This window comes from Phocoena phocoena, chromosome 6 (genome assembly GCF_963924675.1).
Source record: "Phocoena phocoena chromosome 6, mPhoPho1.1, whole genome shotgun sequence".
Lineage (NCBI taxonomy): Eukaryota > Metazoa > Chordata > Mammalia > Artiodactyla > Phocoenidae > Phocoena > Phocoena phocoena.
The window spans coordinates 114,590,128-114,616,788 of NC_089224.1; the positions used below are offsets into that span (position 1 = coordinate 114,590,128).

The 26,661-nt window shown below is 64.4% G+C and overlaps 2 protein-coding genes across 2 annotated transcripts; both read left to right on the forward strand.

Moving 5' to 3' along the window:
• Window positions 1-221: 221 nt before the first annotated feature.
• On the forward strand, window positions 222-19,614 carry RABL6 (RAB, member RAS oncogene family like 6). Its single transcript, XM_065878529.1, has 15 exons — window positions 222-518; window positions 6,461-6,595; window positions 7,848-7,895; window positions 10,172-10,224; window positions 11,167-11,258; window positions 11,408-11,548; window positions 12,121-12,226; window positions 13,702-13,805; window positions 15,884-16,203; window positions 16,412-16,562; window positions 17,448-17,663; window positions 17,745-17,967; window positions 18,296-18,467; window positions 19,254-19,312; window positions 19,423-19,614. Exons 1-15 carry the CDS (start codon window positions 389-391, stop codon window positions 19,612-19,614), a joined length of 2,142 nt encoding a protein of 713 aa, XP_065734601.1. The 5' UTR covers window positions 222-388.
• Window positions 19,615-23,300: 3,686 nt separating this feature from the next.
• Window positions 23,301-26,231, forward strand: AJM1 (apical junction component 1 homolog). Its single transcript, XM_065879828.1, has one exon. It carries the CDS (start codon window positions 23,301-23,303, stop codon window positions 26,229-26,231), a length of 2,931 nt encoding a protein of 976 aa, XP_065735900.1.
• Window positions 26,232-26,661: the final 430 nt, after the last annotated feature.

Consider the following 26,661-nt stretch of genomic DNA (forward strand, 5'->3'; position numbering starts at 1 on the left):
CCGCACCTACACCGCCCGGCTCAAGAGCGCACCTCCGCGCGCCACCCGCCCGTGGCCCTCGCGGCGCCCCGTAGCCGCACGCCCCGAGACCGCAGCGCTCTGCGCACGCGCACCCCTCCGCGCGCCGCACTCCTGTGGCCCTCGCGGAGCCCCGTAGCCGCGCGCCCCGCCGAGCCGGCGCCAAGATGGCGGCGCTGACGAGCGCAGAGCGGCCGCGCCGGGGTCCGCGGGGGACGAAGCTGATCCTCCGCGGCTGAGCCCCTCAGCCGCCCTCGAGGCAGGCGCCCGGTCGCCGGGGCCCGGGACATGGTGCGATCCGCGCCGCGCAGCCGCCGCCGCTGCCGCTGAACTCGGGAGCCGCGCCGGGCTCGGACGTGGGAGCGGGAAGATGTTTTCCGCACTCAAGAAGCTGGTGGGGTCGGAGCAGGCTCCGGGCCGCGACAAGAACATCCCGGCTGGGCTGCAGTCCATGAACCAGGCGCTGCAGAGGCGCTTCGCCAAGGGGGTGCAGTACAACAGTGAGTGTAGCCCGGCGTGGGGTTCCTGCGGGGGCACGTGGAAAGTGGGGGCACGGGTGCAGCGGGTGCCGTCCCGCGGGGTCCGCAGGCCCCAGCCGCGCCGTCCCGGACTTGTGGTAACCGGGGCGGGCCTCGCCCAGGAAGCGCTGGGGGCCCCGTCGCGCTCCGAGGGCCTCGCCGTCTGTGTGCAGGTGAGCTGAGCCCTTACCTGTGCCGGGCACGTTGCGGGTGCCCCAGGGGCGTTCCCTTGGGGTTGGGAGGTGATGCGGGCCGGAGAGGAGGTCCTAGAGGACCCCAGGGCCAGAAGGTGGGCTCCTCGGCCCGCGGCGCTCCCCTCTGACCTGTGGGTCATTCCCGAGGAATGCTGGTACGGTGGGACATTCGAGTGAAATTGGTCTAGGCGGTTCCTGGTGCGTCTGCGGTACCCTCATTGGCCCAGGTGACCTCGTCTAAGAGGGATTCTTACATGACGTGGGGAGAGTCTGTGGTGTATGACGCTTCTTAAAGTGGGTGGTGGAGCTCTCCATCCATGAACTGTGGGGTCACCCGCAAGAGAAGACAGCGGAGGACTCCGCCGGCTTCGGTAGTTTCAACTATGGGATTTTTCTTTGTAGACTTCGAACCCCGTTTGAAGACGGAATGCCAGCTACACCGCACGTTCTTGCCCCCTCCCCCTTTTTTTTAAAGAAGCATTTGTAAGGGATATATTTAGAAAAGCTCCAGAAGGCACAGGCTTTACTCTCTTACTTGTTATTGTAGAGATTTCTTTTCTCCTACGGGAAAGAGGAGTTATTTACCAGATGCCCCGAAAGCCCAGGTCGTTTCCAGTCCTCAGTTATAAATTATGTAAATTGTGTAGCTCCTAGAGGCTGACCGTCCTCTTGACCTCTTTAAAGTTTTTCCATCTTGCTGTCTTTTTGCTAGCAGTATTTAAAGATTTTTTAATGTTGTTCTCTGCTTTTAAATTGTTTTTAAGTATTTCCATATATTGCTACAAGATACTGGACATTCCTCCCTTTGCTACTTTCAGGGGAGCCTTTCAGTCTCTGTGATGACCCAGATTTTGGTAACAATGTACCATATTAAGAAACTGATTGGAAAGACTTTGGGTTTAAAAGAGGGATCGTTTTGCATGTATTTTACCCAATTTTGTGTGTATTTCTCTCACATTCCAAGAAGAGAATAGTAAGTCAAAGTACTCATTTACACAAGTCTTTACAATCCACCTTTGGTTCCCTTATTTAATTTTATTATTTATGGTATTATTTTTTAAAACTTAAGCTTAGTCCTTTGGAAACTGGACCTGAAAAATGTTCACCTTTGGAAAAGCACTCCCTGGTGGGCACACCTCCTGGTCCAGGGTGGGCGGGAGTAAAAAGTAGAAAGGATGGGGCTTCCCTGGTGGCACAGTGGTTGAGAGTCCGCCTGCTGATGCAGGGGACACGGGTTCGTGCCCCAGTCCGGGAAGATCTCACATGCCGCGGAGCGGCTGGGCCCGTGAGCCATGGCCACTGAGCCTGCGCGTCCGGAGCCTGTGCTCCGCAACGGGAGAGGCCACAACAGTGAGAGGCCCGCATACTGCAAAAAAAAAAAAAAAAGTAGAAAGGGCATTGGAGTCCTTCCAGAGAAGAGACCCACCTCAGGAAGTTGGGGAGAGGGGGGACAGATTCTGATCTGGAACAAAATGAATGAAAGGTGGTGCAGTTGAGAGAAACGGGGTGCTGGGCCCACAGGACATTTCAGGGTGATGCTGCCCCTGCAGTTGGCTAATACTGCAATTCTGAAACTTTAAAATTTTTTTATTAGTCAGTAGAATAGAACATTTCTAATATTGATTTCCCAAAACATCTTACTTAGGAGAGAAAACCAGCAATATGATATAGACTCAGGACTTTTATGGGTAAGAATTGATGATTGTCTCTTACAGAACCTTGTCCTCCTGGGGCAGATAAGTCGTTTTCTTTTAAATTGCTATGACGATGAGAAGTGACACCCATGCAGAGTCCCAGCATACACATCCCATTTAGAATCAAAACCCAAATGAGACATTGGACGTTGTCCGTGGTTTGGAAGTCATTCGCGTGTTAAGTGGAAGGATGCTACCTGTGTTGGTCTGCTCTTTCTACCTGTGTTGGGTCCAGTGAGGAGGCACCGGTCTTGTGCGTTTCGTCCAGAGTGCCCTTGCTCCAGGCTGCATTCCTTACTGAGAAAGCCTCCAGACGCTGGGACAGCCAGAGTCCTGGCCAGTCGGATTTTAGTGCTAGAACTTAAAATGGAGTTAAACACTTCCTTGCCAAGAAACCTTTGAAAGGCTGGTTTCTGGGTAAGAGAGCTTTTTCTTTCGGAAATAAACAGCTGTGTTTGGCAAACTATTCGACCTGCCCCAGCAGGGCCGATTTGCAAGTTCCCGAGCCTTTGCTGCCCGTGATCTGCCACGTTTTCATTTATAGGTTTTCTTTCCCTCGCGTTCATTTACTTAGCAAATATTTACTGAGCGTAGATCAGTTAAAACCCAGACGGCAGTCTCTGCCTTGTGGAGCTTCCATTCTAGTGGGGGTAGAAAGGCAGACTGTGGGCACTAAACATGATGAGGCGGTAACCATATCACCCATCTGAAGGGTGGAGAAATGGAGCAGGGTGGGGGCTGGGGTTGGGACTTTACGTAGAAGGTCAGAGCCGGCCTCGTGGAGAAGGGCCGAGGGGTCACGGCGGAGCGAGGTCAGGAGAGAAGCACGGGGGACTAAGCCGCAGAAGTACGGCCCTCACACCATCCTGGGGACTCTGTGAACGGGACAGCTTAGAGGGCTCTGAGCAGAGGAGCCACTGCTGCGGTGGGGGTGAGGGGCTGCCCAGGAGGAGGTGGCCAGCTGGGCGTGTGTCTAGTGACCCCTGCTGGTGGTACGGAGAAAGGGCATCGTTGGATTTCAGTTGTGCCTCCTACAGAGCGATCGATTGCATCATTTGCATCCAAGATAAACCATACTTTTTTTTGTTGTACGAAAACACAAAAACGAGATTCCCTATCTTGCAGGAAATGTGTGGCAGTGTGAGTGAATTACTGTTGAATCAGGGAGTAGAAGAGATTCTTGGGTCCTGTGTAGATCCCTGTGTCTTCTGGGTTGTAGCTTTACTTAGAATAAAAGAAAAGACGTAGAATAGAAATAGAGTTATTCTGTTTAGTAAAACGCCTGGCGTAAAGCGCCACGTGCTTCCTAAGTAAGGGCTCCTCATCGCTTCTTGGGGGAATCTTAATTACAGGTTTTTCAGTGGATCACTTAGGTTATCTGAGCCAGTGTCCAAGGTTCTGAGATTGATTGGACTTCTTAATTTAAAAGTAGAGGCCAATTCCTTTTTTTAATGGATGAAGGCAGGTCATTTTATTTATTTCTGACGTTGTACGGTTTCTTCTAATTAACTTTTTTGAAGAGTAAATTTCAAATTGTAAAAGGATTTCAGTTGAAGAGAGAGAAAATTAAGACTTTTCATTCTCAAAGCAGAATAGAAAACAAATATCAATACATGTTAAAATTGGTAAAGATACAAAAGAAGGAAGCAGTTCTGAGATTATATCAAGACTCTGGACAGACAAGCCGTGTTTGAAAAAAGAACCAAAGATACCCTCCAGAAATGAAAGAGCAGGGTCACGCAAACAAAAAGCCGGCAGGTGGGCGAAGCAGCGTTATAGCTGAAGGTGGAGTTGGCACCTGGCAGGGGGATGCGGGCCCAGAACTGAGCGATGCCCACACACATGTGATCTGAGTCTCAGAAGGAAAGAATAGCAGGGGTGCAGAAGAGGTAGTTAGTTACTGCAGAACTGCAGGCTAGGAGTTCCCGGAGTTCCCGGAGTACGTGAAACTCCAAGAAACCCAAGGCCAGAGCTTTCAAACTCCCAGAGTTGGACACATCATGGGAATTTCAGGACAGCAAAGTCAAAGAGGAGAGTTGTAGAAGCGACCAGTGCAAGCAGAGGGACAGCCAAGAGCCTGACAACACGCTGACAGTGATGGTGGTGGAGACGTTCCTGTGGGGAAATCCTAGAAATCTACACCAAGTAAGTGAGTGCGATTAAACCCCTCTCCGGTCTAAGTTGGACAGTTTCTGTGCGAAGGTTCCTGCTGAAATAAATCCCGGAGGAGGTACTCCAGACAGATGGAGAGGGAGCTCGGGAGATGGAGGAGGTTTGCAAGGCACAGGTCAGCACGGAAATGGGTGAACAAGCATCGTGACTACCCGTGGGGAACGCAGAAGGAGGAGCCAGACGCTAGCAATCAGCGTGGAACCCACGATGGCGCTGACCAGAGTGTGTTTAAGTGGGAGCCGAGGACAGGTGTTAACTTCAGACTTTACTGCAGCAAAGGTGTGTGTTAAAGATTTAAGAATAGAAATAGATCTCAAACCCTCCAAATAAATACCAGGCAAAAGGGGAATTAAAAAAAAAACCCGTGTCCAACAGGAAAGAGGCAGAAAGGAGGGGAGGGAGCCCGGCAGTGACTGGAAATGACCGCACGTGGTGGAGGGGGTTACCCGCCACTGTTGGCAACCAGGGAATGTGAACAGGCAGACGCACCAGTGAAAGAGAGACTGCGATTTGATTTCTTTCTGGCTGTGTGATGTGTAAGAGACACGTCCAACACACGATGGCATTGAAAGGTTGAAAGCAGGGTCGTGGAACCAAGCGGTGGGTCAGTATCAGCCACGAGGAAGCCACACCGTGGGGTTCTCGTGCCGGAGCTATGGGGACTCACACTGGGTGCAGGTCAGACAGCCAGCCGGGCGAGAGAAAGGCTCAGTGAAGAGCAGGTGTCTGTGCCCAGCCCCGCTCACACCAAGGAGCGTTCCTAAAACCGACAGTCCGAGCAGACACCCAAGGATAGGTACCATAAAAACCACATTCTGTGGCCACAGTGAGTAAAACTGGACGGGAATAACAAAAAAGTACAACTTTTCGGGGGAAACTTAGAAATATTTCTAAGTAATTTATGGGTCAGAGAAGTATCTGTAATCCAGTGATAATGAACAGCCCACATACTTGTGCTGGTCGACCCGAGAATACGGTGTGAAACCCAGGAGAAGAACAGGATAAACCTCAAGAAAGTAAAAGGAAGTAAATGACAAAGAAAAACGCAGGGGCAAGTGGTTTCTGGGAAGGGTCAGTGGAGGCTCCAGCAAAACACACAGGGCGCGTGCGCGACTGGCCGGGTAGACGAGCCTCGGGGAAGGTTAATTAAAAAGACAAGACAAGTATCCGGGAGGATGGAGAGCGCACAGCGGCGACCTCGAGGTCTAGAACGTACAATGTCACGGATGACTTTGTGCCGGACGTTGAACACTTAGAAGACGGCGCCCTAGAGGATGACCGGGTGAGAAACATGGAGTCCACGCCGGCCCTGCCAGGTGCCCGGTGCCAGTGGGGGAGACGCTGCCCCCAGCCCTCCACGTGCACACGCTCCTGAACACCGGCTGAGCAAGCAGAGTAGAATCCAGGCTTCCTGTTGTCATCCCAGATGTGGTCTTGAGGAGCCCCGCGTCCTGCAGAATCCTGCCCTGAAGATGCCAGGGCTCTGGGAAAGGAGGGTAAGAGCGGACGTGGGAATCGTGGGGCCTGCAGAGGTGAGCACGGCCTGCCCCGACCTGCCCCACGGGCACCCAGCTCTGGAGCACTGCGTTCCCGAGTGCTGAGTCCCGAGGTCGACCACCTGCCCCGGAGGAAGTCCGTCGGGAGCCTGGGGGAGAGCAGGGCTGCCGGTGCCCCGAAGGAGCGAACGTGTGCCCATGGCCTCGTCCCTCCGGGGGCTCCCGGCCAGCCCGCCTCACCCAGCTCTCCTGGCTCGCCAGCCACACTGGCCACGTCTGTGCGCGAGAAGCCATGCGTGGACTCGCTCGGGGGTGAAAGTTTGCCTTTTGCCTTGGCTGTTTGCCTCACCTGTGCTCTCTCCCCACAGTGAAGATCGTTATCCGAGGGGACAGGAACACGGGCAAGACGGCCTTGTGGCACCGGCTGCAGGGCAAGAAGTTCGTGGAGGAGTACATCCCCACGCAGGAGATCCAGGTCACCAGCATCCACTGGAGCTACAAAAGTGAGGGCGGCGGGGGGCGGGGCCTGCTGGGTAGGGGTCTTCCTCCCGTCGCCCTCCCCAGCCTGGGGTCGTCCCTGGAACACCGCACACGCGTGAACTCGGGGGCTCATCAAAGCCGCTTTGGGGTGGCCCTGAAGCCCCCTGTCCCGTGGGAGACTCGGTCCACCTGGGAGCGGGGCCAGAGGCCCGGACCTTCGGACGTCCCAGGGGCAGAGCCTCCGGGCAGGGACCATCCCGGCCACAGCGCGTGCTGGGCCCCGGCAGACAGAGGCCCCTTGGGCCTTGGAGCCCGGCTCTTGGCGGCAGTTGTGAAGTGCCAGTCCCCACAGGGTCCTGGGAGGGGGTTTGCTGGCGAGATTGCCTGATGGGCAGAACACACCTGGCGGCCACCCGGCCGTAGGCAGAATGGCAGGCACCTCCACTCCGCTCCTGGGGGACAGCGGCCACGGGGCGCCCTGCTGGGAGGGAGAGAATCCACTCTGCGTGCTCAGGAGCCAGAAAGCAAATGACCTTTGAGCCGTTTTAAACATTCCTTTTCGTTGAAAAAAACAATCCAGCGGGCCAACAGCAGGACACACGGGCCTTTGTAGAAGTTCCGACTCGCTCCTAGGGACGGCCAGGCCGCGACGTAGGACAGCTGTGTGGATTCGTGCTGCCCTGCCCACCAGCTGCACAGGGAAGCCTCACCCCCTAGGGCACCCCTTCCCGGTCTGGGGTGAAGTCGGCGGGGACAGCGCACTTCTTGTGCCCTGCAGCTTGGTGGCAGGTGCCCGGCAGTTGCCCGGCAGTTGCCCGCCTCTCCCCTTTCCCCACGGAATCCCTGGGGTGGTGGGTGGACCCGCTGACGGCCCGGGCATGTGCACAGGCCCTGACGCCAGACTGGCCCATCCCAGAGCCTGCTGCCCTGGCCCCCCGCAAGCAGCGGAGCAGAGGCCCCTGCCGAGGAGCAGGGCGGAATCACTGGGACTGGGCCTTCCCGTAGAAGCCGGGGGGCCAGCGGGGGCCGGGTTCAGGTTGGGTGCGAGACTGCCCCAGGGACCCTTCGGGATACGGGGTCGTGTCAGCGGAGGTGGTGTCCGGATTGTTCCCTGCCTTCCAGGGAGGGGGTGTCCTGGGCACAGCACCCGCCAGCCTGGGCGGGAGCAGGGGCCCTTGGGGAGACGCCGAGTGGGGACAGTGACGTCGCGCGGCCCGTCTTTGAAACCGGAAGTTCACACTGGATGCTCATCTTACTGTTTCCCCCCTGTTTTAGCCACTGATGATATCGTGAAAGTTGAAGTCTGGGATGTAGTTGACAAAGGTAAGTCAGACCCTTCTATGAGTGTGCTTTTCTCTTTCAAGCTTTGCTTGTGCTGTGGAGAACAGCTGTCCTCTCTCCCTCGCTTGCGGCCCCTCCTCTGCCGCCTCCTGGCACCTCGTTCCCTTGACTCTGGTTCCTGGGCACAGGGGCCATCGGAGGCCTGGCTCAGTGCTGACCGTGCCGTCGGGCTCTGGGTGTGTGGTCCAGGACGGAGCGCCCGCTGCTGACCAGTCGGGGCACCATGGTCTTTGCTCTTGAGACACCTGTCCCACCCACTTGGGCTGAGCACGTGACCGTGGAGGGCAGACACGGACCACACCCAGAGGCCCTGTGAGGCTGTTCAGGGAGCCCTTCCTGCGGCACCGTGGGTGTAGCAGCCCACTGGTTCCTGCCCCTGGGCCCAGGGCCAAGGGTCCTTGGCTTCTGAGGTGGCTTGAGCTTTTGGGGACCCCAGCGCGCACACAGACCCCAAACGGCCGTGCCTGTGTGCAGGCGGGCCGGGGTGGGGGCGTGGCGCGTTCACCCCCAGCGGCTCATCCCATTCATCTCCTCCTCGCACACAGGCCACAGGCCCCTCCTGTGTGATGCTCGTGTTCCTTCCTGGGGCCAGTGCCCTGTGCACACCGTGGTCTGGCCTCGCAGGTTTGACCTCCGACCCCCAGGCCCGGCCTCGGACCCCGCAGGCCTGCTATAGCTCCTCCCGTCCTTCAGGGACAAAGGGACGTTGTCTTCTACGAGCTTGCGCTTTCTGGTGCAGGACACGCGCTGTCTCCTACACCGCGTTCTCTGGAGGTGGGTTTGGGTTCCAAGGACCCATCGAGCCAGGTGAGGGTGCTGCTACCCTGGGCCCGTGCACCATGCTGGGGTTACTGCCCCCAGGACGCTTCAAACCTCACGGGGCCTGGAGGGGCCTCGTGCTCCAAAGCGTGCTTGCACTGCATCCTGTGTGCGTGTGGCCGGGTAGCACTAGGAAGCAGCCCCTTGCAGCCCAGCCACCATCCCGGATGTGAGGGGGAGCTGTCGCTCGGGCCAGGCTGCCCTCCGTGCCCCGGCACATCCCGCACGCCTGCCCCGCGTGCCTGGCTCCGACTCCCTGGGTCTGCACTCATTCGGGATGGGATGCACATGTCCAGAATGGGCTCTGTCTTTGCTGACGGGACCCCTTCCATGCAGCAGCATGTCGTGTCTTCAGTGGGGGGAACGGCCTCATGGTACAGAGGCAGGCACTGCCCTGTTCTGGGAACCTCCAAGCACCCCACTTCCCACCCATGGAAGGGCAGTGATGGGCTGGCCACAGTTCCCTGGGTGGCTGTTCACCACAGAGCTCCTTGCGGCGTGGACGGAGGCTTGCTCGTGTGCTGGCGGCCAGGGGCAGGGGCAGCATTCCGTACGAGCGTTCAGCATCCCCACGGCTCCGTCATCTGGTGCCTCTCGGGTGGGAATCTGCAGAGTGGGAAGGAAACGTGCCTTCTCTACCACCCTGACTGGTCCCCTGTTGGACACGGTCCGAGGCTCGTCCACAGCAGCAAAGGGCATCGAGTTGGAGGGGGGTGGCAGCGGCTGAGAGATGGTGCCCCTCATGGCGGGCGTGAGCGCGGCGTAACTCTGGCTGCCCGGCCCTCCCCCCAGGAGCACCAGCCCAGATTCCGCTCTGCTCGCAGCTGGGCGGTGGTGGCACGTCCTGGGCTTCGGCCACACCTGTCGGCAGTCGTGGTGCTCGGGCCGCGACCCCATGGCCCCAGGCATCCACTGGGAGGGCGCGAGGTGGCCAGCGTCTGTTGAGCTGGGGGCATCTCCAGAGACGGGATCAGAGGGTGGTGAGAGGTTCTGGGAGAGGCTGTGGAAGAGGCAGAGGGCGGCCTTCTAATAAACGAACCCCGGTTTGTTGGTTTCGCCCAGCCCGCTACTCTGAGACTGAGGGCCCCGGGACCCTAGGGTGACGAGTGGTCCTTTCTCCCCTGTCAGAAATGTCTGAGATGGAGGGAAGGGAGGCTGGGCATGGGAGCTCTTACTGCTCAGGTGGTTCCACGGCTTCCTGGCCCCAAGCCCAGCTCGTCCACCCTCAGCACCGGCTCAGGGAGCCTCCGTGGCCTCCCTGGGGTCCTGGCCGTGTCCTGCCCTAGGGTCCTGGCGGCTCCAACCCCAGCCCGTAAGGCACCTACTGGAGGCGGGGGCAGGGACATGGGGGGCAGTGGGACACAAGGAGGGGCTGCTACCCCCTCAGGCCATCCTTGGGCCCAGCATTTCCACCCCGTGACTCTGTGTCTTTTCTTAAGGAAAATGCAAGAAGCGAGGCGATGCCTTGAAGATGGAGAATGAACCCCAGGAGGTGAGCTGCATCTGTTCCCACGTGGCCCACTGTTTCGGCTGGGGGGTTGTGAGCGGGCATCTGTTCTTCAGACCCCTCTGCCTCCTGCCTGGCCTGGCCCTCCTGAGGACTCCATCTGTGCTGGTGGACTCAGGTGGACCCAGTGGCCACTCCCGTGCTGCCCTTGGTCGCGTTGGGGTGGCTGGGGTCACCTGAGCTGCTGCTCTGTGTCAGGGATGCCCGCCAGACCCTCCTCGGAGTTGGGGTGACCTGAGAGGTATTTAGGTGAAGTGACCAAATTTTATATCCGTGTTACAAAGGCCTCAGCCATTAAAAGCATAGGCATACCTTCAGGTGTGGCCCCAGGCGCACGTGGGCCTGAGCGTGGCTCCGAGAGGGCTCTCACCGCGGCCGCCACCTCGACACAAAGAATTCAGGGGCGAGCTGCAAAGCTTTCTGACGGCTTCCAAGGGCCCTTCTCTCCACGTCCTCCTGCCCATAGACGGCCTCCTGACGGCGGGCAGCCGTTCGGGTTCCCTTTTAGGATAGGAAGATCCAGTGACCGCCTGGCCCAGGTCTGTGTGGTCTTTGTGGGCATGTTGCCACCGCCCCCAGCACTGCAGCCTCCCTGGTGTGTGTGCTCTGGAAGGTTCTCTGGGACACACATCCTCAGCTCTGCAACGCATTTCTTCAGCTCAGTTGTCCCAGCAGCCGAGCGTCCGTGAGCCCCAAGGTCAGGACACTGCCGACGGCCAATGCGGGAGACCCTCAGTTGAGGGCAGGCACGATGTGGCCTCCACTCCAGATAACCTTGTGTCTATGTTTTTTTTTCCCAAAATGAAAATAGCCATTGTCTTTTCAGTTGTAAAAGTCCTGTTCAGCCTTTCCCAGGAGCTGGCGGGTGCTCACCTGTGGGACCTGGCCTGGGGCACCGTTTCTGAGGCCCGATTCCCCCATCCCTAGGCGGAGTCCGAGATGGCCCTGGATGCCGAGTTCCTGGACGTGTACAAGAACTGCAACGGGGTGGTCATGATGTTCGATATCACCAAGCAGTGGTAAGGGCGCTGGCCCGCGAGGGCGTCCAGGAGGGCACTCAGTGCTTCTCGAGGGCTGGCTGTGGGCAGTGTGCACGCCAGCCATTCAGCCACGCTGTTCCTTGGGGGCGGAAGCTAAGGCGGGTCTCTCCCCACGTGCGCCTCCCAAGGACCTTCAACTACATCCTCCGGGAGCTTCCCAAAGTGCCGACGCACGTGCCCGTGTGCGTGCTGGGGAACTACCGCGACATGGGCGAGCACCGCGTCATCCTGCCCGACGACGCGCGAGACTTCATCGACAACCTGGACAGGTGGGTGCCAGCTCGTAGGCGCTGCTGCTGCGGTCGGCCTGTCCGCCTGGGACGCTCCTGCTTGCGCCCTCCTCTGCCTCGAGCCCTGGCCGCCAACCCAGCTGCACGGCCCCGGCTCCCCGGGTGCGCCAGCTCTCCCGGCTTCCCCGCCCCGCCTGGCCCGCACCCTGCCCCTCCGGGATGGGGACGCAGACCTGGAGGGTGGGGTGTGGGCGGGCAGGACCGAGGGTGGGCACCTGGCTTCCTGGCACTGAGCAGTCCCAGGTGCCAGGTGGGGGCGGCCTCCCTCCATCTCTGAGGCCGGGGCCAGGCACTGGGGATGGTGCATCGAGGTCCTGCCGGGGCAGGCAGGCAGCACCTTCCTGGTCCAGGCATCCCCTGGTGGGCGCCCGGCTAAGCGGAGCCCTCTGAACTTCAGGTCTCCGCCTGTGGACCGTGAGCCCGTCACCCACAGGAGGCGACTCAGCCCTGCAAGGGGGTGCTGGCGCCAAGGGTGGCCTGGCCCAGAGGGGCCAGGCCACGCCGCCCGCTGCCACCACCGTGTCTCATGTCTCCGTGCTTTTCACGAACAGGCCCCCAGGGTCTTCTTACTTCCGCTACGCCGAGTCCTCCATGAAGAACAGCTTCGGGCTCAAGTACCTGCACAGGTTCTTCAACATCCCATTCCTGCAGCTCCAGGTGAGCCCTGCCGGCAGGGTGCAGGGGGTGGGGCTTGGATCTGCCAGGGCCGCTGTGGCGCAGGGACGGGGCCCGAGCGGGCGGGCAGCTTGGTGGTTTGGTTGGAGCGAGGCCATCAGTTAGGATGCCGTGTGCGGGTGCTGGTGGCCCCTGGATGGCCCACCCTGTCCCCTCCCCTTGCCTGGTGGTCTGGGACCTGGGCCCTTCTGGAGCCATGGACCCACTAGCTGCAGGAGAACATGGGTGTCCTTGCACGTTCTTCCCGGGAGCTGTGACCCTCTGCGCTGACCCCTGCTGGGGCCCTCATGTGTCCGTCCTCACCGAGGAGGTGCACTCGGCCCTGGCACCCAGATCAGGACGCCTCGGATCCTCCCTGTGGCTGTGCCGCTGTGTCCCCGCTGTGGACCCGGCCCCTCTCTGGCGACAGGTGCCGGGATGGGCCCGAGAAGCCCCTGCCCTCCTCCCCCTACTGTGCAGCCCTTTGCTCTTGGCGTTATTGACCTTCGTATTTGGGAACAGTTGTAGGTTTGCAGAGAGCGCAGAGGGTTCCGTGCCCCGGTTCAGTGCCCCGATTGCAGCCTCACTTTTCCACGGTGTTCCCATCAAGACCACAGAACCAGGCTCTGTCGGCACCTCCCGCCGGCCCTCTGTCCTGGGCCCCACCCAGCCCACCCCACACGTAGTGGTCACTCTTCCTCGGCTGCGCCGGGCTGTGACACTTCTTCAGACGTGCCTGGCTTAGGGTCTGTCTGACCTCGGATGGGTGACGGGCTTTTGTGCGCGAGACCCCAGAGGTGACTGCCCTGCTCATCACGTGGCGGGGACACGTGTCACCCACACGGCTTGTCACTGGGACATTGACCCGCGGCCCTTCTCCAAAAGGATGGAGAACTGACTCGGGCGAGCGGCTGTCTTTCCTTTCCTCTCGCCTTTTGAAGGGATGAGGCCTCTGCAGGCCAGGGCGGCGGGCGTTTTCAGGGTGTCCAGACCTCGCAGACGTGCTGGCCACCCTTTCCTGGGTGTTGATCCACGTCGCCTGAAGGAGTCCCTTTAACTTTCTGTCCGAGTAAAGCATGCACACAAATCGCAGGAAGACACCCGCAGCACGGGTGGGGGGTGGCATCGGGCAGGATGGAATCGCAGGAAGACACCCGCAGCACGGGTGGGGGTGGCATCGGGCAGGATGGAAGCTGGAAGCCGCTGCTGCTGCCGAGCCTGGGGCTGGCAGGAAGCGCGTGGTTTTCAGCAAGTGTTGCGGCTTCTTACACTTCGGGGTACCTTGTGTGAACAGGGCGCTGTCTCTCTGGGCGGTTCGCTCGCGTCACGACCTGGGCGAGGCCATGCGGGCTCCCGGCTCCAGGCACTCAGCTTCAGGTGCTTTTGTCCATCAAGGGCCCGCCGAGAGGGGCGCCAGGCTGAAGGGGTGGCTCACTGCAGCGACGGTCCCGGCTCAGGTGTCTGCTTCCTTTCTGTAGAGAGAGACGCTGCTGCGGCAACTGGAGACGAACCAGCTGGACATCGATGCCACGCTGGAGGAGTTGTCCGTGCAGCAGGAGACCGAGGACCAGAACTACGACATGTATGTCGGCCGCGGCTGCCCTCAGCGTTTAGACCCTGCAGGCGGGGCTCTGCGGGCAGGTGGCACGTGCGCCCTGTGGGCCAGGCCTCCCTCTGAGCTCGGGTGTGCGCTCAGCGGGCCCGCAGCCTGAGTGCCACCCACCCGGGTAGATCTGTCCGCGTGGAGGTGTGTTGCTCAAAGAAAGCGAGTCATTTCAGCTTTGAATGTGGCCCAGGCCCCATGGGAATGGGGCGAGGGTGGCTCTCGCCGCGCTGTCAGGCCTCAGCTCTTCCTGGGAAGCAGATACCGGGCCCCTGCTGGCCCTGAGGATGTGAGGTTGGACACCCCAGGGCCCTGCCGCCCTCGCCCACTGAGCACTTCGGGCCCGGCCTGCTTTAACCGGGTGTGACGGGCACACGGTGTGGCCGGCAGTTCACGGAGGTGCTTCTGCAGCTGCTGTCCCCAGACGGCTGCGTGCCTTGCGGGGGTGGAGGGAACACGGCGTGCAGGCCCGGTGCGGCTGTAGGCGCTCTAGCTGCCCGGCCCCCGCCTGCCTCTGTCCAGACCGGCCCGCCTGTCGGCCACATGGCATGCAGAAGGGGGAGCCGCTGACCCGGCCACGTGTCCACCGCAGGCCCCAGCAAGACCGGCCACCCTGGCGTTTTCCAGCCGAGGGCCCGTCCCTGTTTTGACCTAGGTTTCCGAGGTTGATGCCAGTGGAGAGAGCTCCTTGACCTTGGGAAGGCATGTTGGGTGGGAACGAAATCTCCTGGCCCTTGATAGTGGAGGAAGGGGTGTTGTCCTGCCACTTCCAGCAGGACGGCCGAGCGGGTGGGGAGCAGCCCCCGGGCAGGCCCTCCTCTGCCGTTGCAGGGTCTTGGGGCGCCCAGAGCAGGTAGCAGGCCCGTCCGCCTTCCACAGCTCGTGGGGGAAGGCCTACCCTGAACCACCCCTAAAAACAGGTCCTTCCTTTGTTTTGTTGAATTATCCAAATGTTGGGGCTGGGGGGTGGGGCGCAGGCTGCTGCCCCACCTGTGCTCACGGCCTGGAGCACGGGCTCTGGCTACGGCCCAGGCAGGACCCTCGCACCTCCCAGCTGCCCCAGAGGGACTCGAGGAAGGGCCTTTGGGTCTCCCGAGAAAGATCCAGCTGCTGGTCCTGGAACAGAGAGAGTGGGGGCAGCAGAAGTTATTCTGGGGGGGGTTCACCTGCTCCGTCTGCCAGGCTGGCCTCGCTGTGGACGCCACCCTGGGGCTGACCAGCTCCTGCAAGGTGTCCTCTGACGGAGAGCTTGGGCGCCCGGCGTCACCAAGCATAGGGTCCCTGGTGAGGTGGCATCTGGAGCCTCCCCACAGCGTCCGCCCCCAGCCAGCCCCCGGGACCAGGCCGTTGGAAGAAGGCGGCGCCATGTGGGGGCTCAGCTGTGGTGTCCCTGTGACCTCCCCTGAGCAGCTGGGGGACCGGACGAGGTCTGGGGCGGATCCGCTCCCAGCCTGCGCCAGGACCCAGTGCCTTGCCCGTCCTTCCTCCCACCCCCCACCCCCTCGCCCAAATACCAACCTAGAGGTGAGGCCGGCCGGCCCAGACGCCCCAGCCCCCCGGGACCCTGGCCCACAAGCACAGGCCGGCTCTCCATTCCACACCTTCTGTTTGAAAGCCCACCCCACGGGAGGAGGGCCCTGCTACAGGCCTAGGTGACACCAGGGTCCTCAGCCAGTGGGACGGTCGGGCCCAGGCTGCCCGGGTCTAGGCCCCTCCCTGTCTGGGAGGGTTGCAGCCTGTCCCTGTAGGTGGGTTCTAGAAACAGGGTCAGGGGGCATAGGGCGGGGGCACAGCAAAGCCTGCCTGTCCGCACACGTGCACCCTTCCCCTTGCGGGAAGAGACTCCCAGCCAGGGTTTGTGTTCGCACCTGTCGCCCCCCGCCCCGGGGGCGCTTGCAGTGTTTGCCACCAGCCTGCGCTGGGAAACCTCCTGGAAAGGCAGGTAGGGGCTCGAGCCTGAGAGCGGGACACCCGTCCCCACCAGCACAGCAGCAGCAGCCTCTGAGGAGGCGGCGCGGGGAGGTGGCTTTCTCACCCCTTGCCCTGTTTGCCCCCAGCTTCCTCGAGATGATGGAGGCCCGCAGCCGTGGCCACGCGTCCCCGCTGGCCACCAACGGGCAGAGTCCATCCTCGGGCTCCCCGTCTCCTGTGGTGCCTCTGAGTGCAGTGTCCACGGGGAGCTCCAGCCCCAGCACACCCCAGCCGGCTCCGCAGCCGCCCCTCCAGGCCCCCTCGGCTTGCCCGGGGCCCCCCTGCCCCTCGGAGGCGCCGCCAGCCCCTGCACACCCCCCGGTCCCCGCCGCACCCCCGCGGCGCAGCATCATCTCGCGGCTGTTCGGGACCTCGCCGGCGGCCGAGGTGGCCCCGTCACCCCCAGGTAGGCCCCAGAAGCAGCCCTCGGGAGGCGGGGCACAGCCCTGTCTCCCTGGCCCCGGGAGCCCTTGCCGGCCAGGATGGGGTCCCCCTTCTTCCTGCTGGGCAGGCAGCCCCACAGCCTAGCCACACGGCATCCTGCTTGTGGCCCAGCCTGGGGTGGACCCGGCTGGGCTGGGCGCTGGGCAAGAGTTGGTGCCTGCTGTCCACAGAGCCGGCCCCAGCTTCAGAGGCCCCGGCAAGAGTCCAGAACGTGGAGGACTTTGTTCCTGACGACAGTCTTGACCGCAGCTTCCTGGAGGACGTAGCCCCGCCAAAGGATGAAAAGAAAGTTGGAGCCAAGGTCCCGCAGGACAGTGACAGGTAAGGGCGGGGCCTGGGAGGCAGGCGGGTAGCTGCTGCCGTCCTCAGCCTTGGCCCTCGGCCCGTCAGGTGTGGACTCTGCTGCCTCCCTGGCACTGGGCGGGCGGAGGGGACAGGCACCCCATCTGGGCTCTGGGGACAGAAGCAGAGCTGGGCCTGAGGAGCTGAGGGAAGGGCAGCCTCACACCTGCAGGGAGGGAGCAGGGAGCCGGTGACCCGCCTGTCGGCGGCATCTTCCTGTCAGTGACTTCCTTGGGCTGATGCCACTTGAGAGCCTTGGCCGGGTGGAAGGAGGAATCCTGGGGCCAAAGAGCTGCTGTCAGCTTCTCCCGCAGCAGGTGGCCGGTCAGGGCCGCACGGGAGAGGCTCGAGGCCCGGCGCACACTCTCCCTTCCCAGTGCTGAGCCCGAGTGAGGCCCGCCGCTCCACCTCCACCATCACCGCGTGTCCCAAAGTGCAAAATACCAGGCCGAAGCCAGCACTGTGCCCCTGCCAAGGGAGGGCCCCGGCATCACTGAGCCCCTCATCACCCTGGGCCCCACACCCCTCACCCCACCGCCCCACGGGAGGGCACCCACTTCAGGTGTCCACCCGCGGGCCCCGCCGTGGCTTCCCGCCACACAGGGGCATCTCTGTCCTCTCCTCAGCCCACCTCACGCCTGCTCTCCTGTCGACCTCTGCCACAGCTCTGCTGCAATGTGGTGGGTCCCCTACACAGGACAGCCCCCAAGGCCACCCTCGAAGTGTGTCCCCCTTTGCTGCGTCCACGCAAGGGTGGACAACCCCACCGTCAGGGCCCTTGCCTGGCACAGAGCCGCCTGGTGATCAGGGTGGGCGCTCCGTACCCGACTCATGACCTCTGACTGCCCTGCCTGTCCTTTGCAGTGATGGGGAGGCCCCAGGAGGGAACCCAATGGTGGCGGGTTTCCAGGACGACGTGGACCTTGAAGATAAGCCGCCTAGTAGGCCCCTGCCACCCACGGGCCCCATCCCCAGGGAGCACATCACTCTGTCCAGCGAGGAGGAAGAAGAGGTGGTGGCAGGGCGCCACGAGGCCACCGTCCTGGCCCCGCAGAAGTGCTCTGAACCAGGGACCAAACGGTATGTCGGGGGTGGGAAGGAAGGGGTGTCCCGCGGGGGAGGGCAGCCTCAGGCTCCGTGACCCTCCTGTGTGTCCTGCAGTTCCTCCACGAAGGCCTCGGGGCCACACCAGGACGCAGCTCCCAAGGCCACAGAGCCCCACTGGCCAGGCGGCACCGAGGGCTCCTCTCCGGGGCTGGAGGACGGGGGGGACAAGCAGGTGTCATCAGAAAGTGACCCCGAGGGGCCTATTGCTGCCCAGATGCTCTCCTTCGTCATGGACGACCCTGATTTTGAGAGTGACTTAGATGCTCAGCGGAGAGCGGTGAGGACCGATCTTGGCACCACGCCGCCTCCGAGTCCAGGGCGAGGGGCGGGTGGGGAATGGCAGAAAGGCACGGGAGGCACGAGAACGCAGCAGGGGTCTCGCGGGGCGTGAGTCAGGGCAGCCTGGCTGAGCCGGGAGGGCTGCCCCGCGGGGGGCTGCGTGTGCCAGGCCCAGGCTGCCCCCGTTCTGGGGAGGATGTGGTGGGGGACCTCGGCGTCACGGCTACCCCGCTCGGGCTGTCGTCACTCTGGGTGAGCCCGTGGTGCGGGGCGGCGCAGGGAACTGGGGAGGGGCTCAGCGGCCCACCTGCCCGCTCCTTCTCCAGGGTGAGTTCCCGGTGCGAGAGGACCTCTCGGACGTGACAGATGAGGAAGCCGGCCCTGTCCAGCCGCCCCCGCCCCCCAAACCCCCTGCCCCCTCCTTCAGACTGAAGAACGACTCGGATCTCTTCGGGTTGGGGCTGGAGAACACAGGCCGCAAGGAGAGCAGCGAGGAAGGTAGCTGCGGGGCGACACGCCTGCCCCTCCCTCCCCATCCGACAGCGTCGGCACTGGTGGCTTGTACTGTGTCCCAGCCAGGGGCCGTGTTTCTGACCCCCTTACCTGTGCCTTTGAACCTGGGGGCCCCGGAGCACAGGGGCGCAGGGGCGCAAGCAGCGAGGCCATCCCGCGGGGCCGGAAGCCCAGTCCCTTCTTTTTTCTCTGTCCTGCTCGGGGTCCGGCTGTGTTCCGACGACATCCCAGGCTTTCAGGCCAGGACCAGGCTGGAAGGATGGGCGGCTGAGGCAGCTGACCGAGTGGCCGCAGGGGAGGCGTTTGGCGGCGTGGGCAGCGCTGCTGCAGGCTCTCCTGAACGCTCAGTCCGGCCCTGCGTTGCCGAGCCCCGACGTGCTCCATGACGACCCTGGCCAGCTCCACTGCTCCCTGCCTCATCCCCAGCCTCCACCCTGGGCAGCTCGAGCCCAGCAGCGTCACCTGGGCCGGTCCTGGAACTGCCTGGTCCCCAAAGTGGGGAGGAAAGGACCTTCCTGGGCCTGCCCTGGTGCTGAAGTGGCGGCCCGTCCGCAGGAGCGGCTCCTCCTGCCTTCGTAGCCAGGGCCCCACCCAGACCCAGGGCAGAGGCCTGAGGTGCTGGGCCTTCACTCTGGGCTGTGCTCACGCTGGGACCCCGGCTCAGGGCCTCTGCTAGACCCGCCCACTCCCAGGCTCACAGCAGTCCGGGAGGCCCGGGGAGGGCCTGGCCTCTGGTCCACGGGGAGCTGAGGCTGCGTCTCATCCGTGCAGATAAAGAGGGCAGGCCTCCCTCGAAGGAGAAGAAAAAGAAGAAGAAGAAGGGCAGAGAGGTACACACGCTCCCTGAGCCCTCCCGGGTGCCCCTGGGCAGCGTGGGCCCCAGGGCGGGCCCAGCTCTCCCAGCCCCCGGGTGACGCTGCACGTCCCCCCTGCCCCCCAGGAGGAAGAGAAGGCCGCGAAGAAGAAGAGCCGGCGGAAGAAGAGCAGGGACCAGGCGGAGGACAAGGGTCGGGAGGAGCGGCGGCGGCGGCGGGGCACAGAGAGGCCTGTGGTCGACGAGCTGGAGGCCTTCCTGGGGGGCGGGGCCCCGGGCGGCCACCTCCGCGGGGGCGGCGATTACGAGGAGCTCTAGGCCTGGCGCGCAGACCGCAGGGCGCTCCGCGTGTGCTGGGGGCGCTGGGCCTGCCCTGCGGGGAGGGGCAGCCGGCCCCCAGCGCTTCTCAGGGATGGGACTGAGGCCGAGGAAGCCCCGTGAGGCTGTTTGCAGGGGTGGGGCGCTGTTCCCATCGCCCGCCCGGCCGCACTCACCCAGGCCCGCTGCGTGCAGCGGCCTCCGCTTCAGCTGCCCCGGCTCTGCAGACCTCTGGTCCCCAGACCCTTTGGGGCACCTGTGCGCAGAGGGCAGGCGGCGCTGGCGCGTCCCTGGGGGCAGCTCTTTCCAGGCACGGCGACCGGCTTTGCACCCGCACCTGAGCGCGGGCGTGCGCGGGCCAAGCGGGGAGGCCCACAACGCTCGTGTTCTTTTGTTGTCCTTGCACACCACTCGGACCATAAAGCTCTCCTGTTTCACTGCGGATCTGTGTATGCTGCTGCGGGGCCCCTGCCCGGCTGGGACGGGTCCACCTGACCCCAGCCCCCGGTCGGCGTGGGTGGGCAGGAAGGTCCTAGCACCCTACCTTCGGGCCCCGGAGCCCTTTTCCCCTGAGGGATGACTACCCGTGGGGGTAGGAAGCCTCAAGCAGGCCCAGCCCTCTATGTGCCACGCCCTATCCAAGTGGGACCAGCACGGCCACCATCCTGTGTGCCTGGTCCAGCCCTCTGAGGGCAGCTGTGTGTCCCTGCTCCCACCTGACACCCAACCCTAACCCCACAGGCCGCTCCCCGCCAGCTGTCAGCAGGGCCCTGCCCTGCCCCCAACCCCACAGGTGCCCAGAGGACTGCTCCCTCCGAGGGTGTGCAGGTGGAAGCGGGGCCTGGTGGCCGGGCCTCCCCCTCCCCAGTTCCCGTGCCTAGAGAGCTTCGCACCCACGAGGCCGTGGGCCATCGGTCACTGGGCAGGTGTTGGGGGCTGGACCCCAGATACCTTGGGGGCTCCCTTTAGCCCAGAGTCTGTGAGGTCGACTGTCCCTGTAGTACCTGCTAACGTGGGGACCACACTGACCTGAAGCTTGCCCAGGGCCCCTCATCTGACGGACTCACAGTGTGGCGGGTCCCGGCCTTCGGAGCCAAGGGCATCGGTGACCTACCCCTCTGCCAAGCTAGAATATTTCCTGCTCAGCATCGTGTGTGGGAGGGGCCCGGAGGGAGGCTGTCACCATGCAGTTCGTGGGTGTGCAGAGCTGGACATGGGAGGTGGGGAGCGCCAGAGCATGCCCTTGCACGGGGAAGCTGGGGACAGGAGGCTGCAGGCACTCAGGTGGTGCCCGTCTGGACCCAGGTACCCGGGGAGGGCTTGGCACCTCCAGCACTGCAGCACAGAGGCCAGCAGGGTGGGGAGCCGCCCATCTGCTCCTGCCCAGGCTGAACCGAGGCTTGAATTCCGGGAGCTGTCTGCTGTACGGGCCAGGGCTTGGGCTTCCTCCAGGCTTCAGCTCCAAGACCTGCCAGGCCACCAGCTGCCCTTGGGCAGGTGTCCTGGAGATGGGGGCTGGCAGGACCGGCCAGGTGCTCCCTGGGCCCGGGCCCCCTCGTTAGACCCCAGGCCTGCCCTTGAGGCTGCAGAGAGCCCGTCACCTCGCGCCCAGCCACAGCCCCAACCTGGAGCCAGCGGGGCACACGCGTCCCAGGCCCACGGCGCGGCCCCTTTAAGTGCAGTCCTGCCAGTCGCCATTGGGGGCAGCACTGAGCGGCCCGGCGGCCTCGCGCCGCTGCCTGGAAGCTTCTGCTGGTGCCGGGGACGCGGCGGCAGCGCGGGGGACGGCAGGGCTCGCCGGGCCTGCGCAGCCCACCGGGCAAGGTGGGGGAGCACCGCCCAGGTAAGGGGTCGAGGCCGCTGCCCCGCGGGTCTTTCGCAGGTGCGGCACCTGCAAGGATGGGGGTGCCGCCCCTGGAGGACGCCGGCCCCCACCCGGGCGCTCGGGGCAGGGGCCGGGCTGCTTGGCGGGGAGGCCACCCGCCGGGCTTATTAGGCCTAGGACCCCGGCGAGGGCGGACTGTCCCATCCCCACGGGCAGGGGTGTCGCCCGGTCTAGCTCCTCATCACAGCAGCACCAAGGCCGGGCTGTCACCTCCCTGGGGCGGAGCCTCACACCCCGTCATCCAGCCCCCAATTCCGGCCTAGCTTTAAGATGGAAGGGAGTGGGAGGGGGTGGTCCTGCAAACCAGGGGCAGTTGGGGTGCGCCTGAGGCTGAGCTGGGGGCAGGCACTGGGCCTGGGTGGCCTTGACCCAGGAGGGCAGCCCTGCCGGCAGGGAGCGCCTGGCACACCCGGGACACAGAGGGTCAACCAGACCAGAGGTCCTACCAGGTGAGGACCCAGCTCACCCAGGAGCACGCTCCCCCAGCCTGCGTGAGGAAGTGGGGACCTGTACCACTGTCTGAGCTCCTCGCAGCCTGTCCAGGCTCTGGGTACCCAGTGAAGCCGGTGGCTCAGGTCTGGACGTGAGCCTGGTTCAGAGGGCTGGACCCCAGCTCAGCCTGCATGCGGGGGCATGGAACCTCAGGTTTCCATGGAGCCTTCCCGAGCTGCTGTGGGGAGGGCCTGCCTGAGAATCGGGGGCGGCGGGGGCTTTACCCACCCACCGCCCTGCTTCCCCGGCCGGCAGCCTCCTGGCCTGGTGCTTTGCTCAGGGACCCAGGGGCAGCCTTGAGCTCCTGGCTCACAAGCCCCCACGTGGTCCTGCAACCAGGCCCCGGTTGCCGGCTGCAGTGTACCCACTGCAAAGATGGGGGGTCGCTCTCCCGGGCTCTCCACGACAGCCCCAAAGATCTTAGTGGGTTTCGCCACCCCAAGATGAGGGAGTCAAAGGACGTTTCTGCAAAGGAAAGGGAGCTTTAGGGTCCACTATGATCTTTGGAAGCATTACTCTGGCCTGGGCCACACGGAGAGTTGAGGGTGGGGCCGGCAAGTCCACGAGCCGAGATGCCATGCCTGGACCCGATGGGGCCACTTCAGGACCTGGGGCCTGACACAGCGCTGGGGGAGGACTGCCTGTCCGGCCTAGCCAGCAGGTGGGGCGGGACGGTCAGGTGACCGAGTGGAGCTGCTGAAGGCCGGGGCCGGGACCTCACCCTGCAGCAGTGGAGGGCTCGCTCTGCACTGGGTCTTAAGGAGGGGGCTTCAGCCACCTGCGCTGTGGAGCCAACACCTATAAAGAAGTCTGTGAAGGCCCCAAAGGAGTACACAGTTGCTCCAGCAGTGGGCACCGCGGTGGTGGTCCTGGGATCACACCCCCACTCTTCCTACCCCGCTGCTGGCCTGTCCCAGGAAAGGGGGGTCTGCCCGAGCCTGCCCAGTGGTCACTAGTGGGCGCAGAAGTTCGGGAACCACTGCAATGACATCCCTGTTCTGGCTGACCCGCCTCATCCCAACAGAAAGTGGCACAGAAAGGATGGTCTGGATGAGGGGGCAGGACCTGAGTGGCTGGACAGCTGGGTTCCTCCTGCAGGTGCTTCTGACGCCAGCATGGAGCAAGTGCTTGCGGCCTCGGCCAAGGCCCGTGGCCAGGGCTGCCCCGCCCACTGTGCCCCAGGTAAGCCGGGCCAGCGCTGGGGGTTAGCGGGGCCTGGGCTACAGAGGGGCTGCCCTGACCCGCGTCTCCCCTCAGGGCGAAAGCCCCGAAAGGCCGAGTGAGCTGCAGCCTGGAGGCCTCTTTTAAGATGACCCGCACGGACCCGCCGGACCTGCTGGTGTCGACCGTGTACCAGGACATCAAGGTGGCGGCCCCGGGGCCCGTGTCGAGGCCCCCGCCATGTGAGCGCCCAATGGCCCGGCCTGCTGCGCCCGCGCCTTTCAACAAGCGCCACTGCCGCAGTTTCGATTTCCTGGAGGCACTGGACCGGGAGGCCATGGAGGCCCGTCCGGAGCCGCCGCCTCCGGAGCCCGCCGCGCCGCGCGCCAGATCCCGCGACGGCGAGCCACGGCGCCGCGCCCGCTCCAAGAGCGCACCCCGTGCGGCCCCGGGCCTGGCGCCCGCACCCGCCTCGCCGCCTGTGCCGCCGCGCCGAGGCCGGGAGGCCCAGCGGGCCGCGCCGGCCGACGCATCGCCCCGCCGGGAGCCCGCGTACCCCGCGCTGCGCGCGCTCGCCAACGAGCTGCACCCCATCAAGCTGCAGCCTCAGCGGGGCGGCCCGGGCCGCATGGCGCCCCTGTGCGCCGCCGCCAACCGCTGCGCGCCGGCCGAGCCACCCGCGGGGCCGGCCCCCCACGTCCGCTGCCGCCTGGACGTCAAGCCCGACGACGCGGTGCTGCAGCATGCCGCCCGGAGCTCGAGGCCCTGCGGGCCCACCGGGACCGCGCCCTGGCCCCGCGCCGCCCCGCAGCTCCACGGCCTCACGGTGCCCGGGCCTCGCCACGTGGGGCTCTCGCTCACCCCCACCCCCAGTGACTCATACTGCGCCGACCCCCGGGCGCTGTACTGCGATGGGCCCCTTCTCGGGCCCCGAGACTACGCGGAGCGCCGGAGTCTGCCCTTCACCACCCCGCCGGGCCCCACCCAATTCTTCTACACCGAGGAACCCGAGGGCCACCCCGGTGGCTTCATGGCCAGCCCTGGACCGCCCTTCGACAGCTACTACCCCAGGCCCTTTCTGTCCGAAGAGCCACCCGGGCCCAGTCCGAGACGCGGGGGCGTCTACTATGCGGGGGAAGTTCGCACCTTCCCCGTCCAAGAACCACCCTCCCGTTCCTACTACGGGGAGGCCCCCCGAGCCTACGGCCCGCCCTGCGGCCCCCGCTACGCCCCCGAAGAGCCCCGGGCTCACCCCGCCGCCCGCCCCTTTTACACTGAGGACTTCGGGCGGTACCGCAATCGAGACGCCCTGACGCGGACTTACCCACACCCGCGCGGCAGCCCGGCCTGGGGCGACTGGGGCCCGAGGCCTTACCGCACCCTGCAGGTGGCGCCTCCTCCCCCGGACCCCGGCCCGTTGCTCGCCTCGTGGCACGGCGGCACCGGCACCAGCCCACCCCGGCTAGCGACCGACAGCCGCCACTACTCGCGCTCCTGGGACAACATCCTGGCGCCCGCGCCGCGCCGCGAAGACCCACTGGGCCGCGGCCGCAGCTACGAGAACCTGCTGGGGCGCGAGGCACAGGAGCTGCGGGGCACATCCCCCGACGGCCGGCGCCCGCCCGTCATAGTGAACCTGTCCACCTCGCCCAGACGCTACGCGGCTCTGTCGCTGTCCGAGACGTCGCTGTCGGAGAAGGGCCGTATGGGCGAGGGCCTGGCCCGAAACTGGTACGTCACGCCGGAGATCACCATCACCGACAACGACCTGCGCGCGGCTGAGCGCCCGAGCGCCAGGAGCTGGGAGCTGCTGGGGAGTCGCCCGCGGCCGCCCCCGCCCGCCGTCCCCGATGGCCCCGCCTCTGGCCGCCAGCGCAGCCTCGAACAGCTGGACGAGCTCATCACCGACCTGGTCATCGACTCGCGGCCCCCAGCCGGCCAAGCGCCCGAGCCCGCGTCCGACGGCCTGGGCCGCCAGCTGCGGCGCCTGCTAGACTCGCGACCCTCGGGCGCCGGGGTCCCGACGCGGGCGCCGCGCTCGCCACCCCTGTCTGCCGGCAGCGCTGAGGAGCCCGCGGGCCCGGGGCAGGCGGCCGACGCGTCCCCGGAGCCCAGCGCTGACGAGGACGACCTGATGACGTGCTCCAATGCGCGCTGCGGGCGCACCGAGACCATGTTCAACGCCTGCCTCTACTTCAAGTCCTGCCACAGCTGCTACACCTACTACTGCTCGCGCCTCTGCCGCCGCGAGGACTGGGACGCGCACAAGGCGCGCTGCGTGTACGGCCGCGTGGGCAGCGTGTGCCGCCACGTGTTGCAATTCTGCCGCGACAGCGGCCCAGTGCACCGCGCCTTCTCGCGCATCGCGCGCGTCGGCTTCTTGTCGCGCGGCCGCGGCGTGCTCTTCCTGGGCTTCCCGAGTCCCGGCTCCGCAGACAACTTCCTGCGCTTCGGCCTCGAGGGGCTGCTGCTGTCGCCCACCTACCTGTCGCTGCGCGAGCTGGCCATGCACGCGGCGCCACTGGGCAGCTATGCTCGGGAGCTGGCGGCCGCCGGCCGCCTCTACGAGCCGGCGGAGTGCTTCCTGCTCAGCGTGTCCGTGGCCGTGGGCCCCGGCGCTGTGCCACCCGGCGCCCCTGCGCGGCCAGCCCCCGCGCCGCGCAGCCCCGGACCCACGGTGCGCAAGTTCGCCAAAGTGGCGCTGGCGGCCGGCAGCCCAGCACGGCCGCCCCCGGCGCGGGGCCGCGAACCCGACATGGAGACGTTGATCCTGACGCCGCCGCCCGGCACTGCGGGCCTGGACCAGGACGGCGAGGCGGGCCGGCGAGCACGCGAGGTGGCCTTCATCCACATCCAGCGAGAGCTGCGGCTCCGCGGCGTCTTCCTACGCCACGAGTTCCCGCGCGTCTACGAGCAGCTCTGCGAGTTCGTCGAAGCCAACCGGCGCTTCACACCCACCACCATCTACCCCACGGACCGGCGCACAGGCCGTCCCTTCATGTGCATGATCATGGCCGCCTCCGAGCCACGCGCGCTAGACTGGGTGGCCAGTGCCAACCTGTTGGATGACATTATGTGAGCCGCGAGGGCGCGCCCGGGGCCCGCCCAGTCCACCCAGGGCCCACCCTGAACTCCATCCAGTCCACCCGAGCCCTGCCCAGTCCACTCAGGCCCCGCCCCGAGTTCACAGTCCCCGCCCAGCTCGCCAAAAGCTCCGCCCCATTGCGTTCTCCACAGGCTCCGCCTTTCCCTCCGCCTTCCTGCGAACCCCCTTCCCCCCCAACCCCCAGACCAGTCCCGCCCGGCTCCCCCTCCCCCAGCTCGCCTTCGGGCCTCCCCAAGGGCCGGTCCTCGGCCGCTTGGTGCTCCCCGCTGGGAGGCGGGGTGGGTCTGAGGACCAGACCGCCCTGCCTTTACGCGGAGGGATCACTGCTGCAGATCCCACCGCGCATAATCGGTTCGTCCGACCCCTGTCCGTCTGCAGGGCCTCCCTGGAACCTCTCCAACCC

Excerpts from the sequence above, each read along its gene's own strand:
- AJM1 (XM_065879828.1), top strand. The coding sequence starts at position 23,301 with ATGACCCGCACGGACCCGCCGGACCTGCTGGTGTCGACCGTGTACCAG.
- RABL6 (XM_065878529.1), top strand. The coding sequence starts at position 389 with ATGTTTTCCGCACTCAAGAAGCTGGTGGGGTCGGAGCAGGCTCCGGGC. Across the intron at positions 6,596-7,847 it reads CATCCACTGGAGCTACAAAA|CCACTGATGATATCGTGAAA; the intron begins GTGAGGGCGGCG and ends CCCCTGTTTTAG. Across the intron at positions 12,227-13,701 it reads TCCCATTCCTGCAGCTCCAG|AGAGAGACGCTGCTGCGGCA; the intron begins GTGAGCCCTGCC and ends TCCTTTCTGTAG.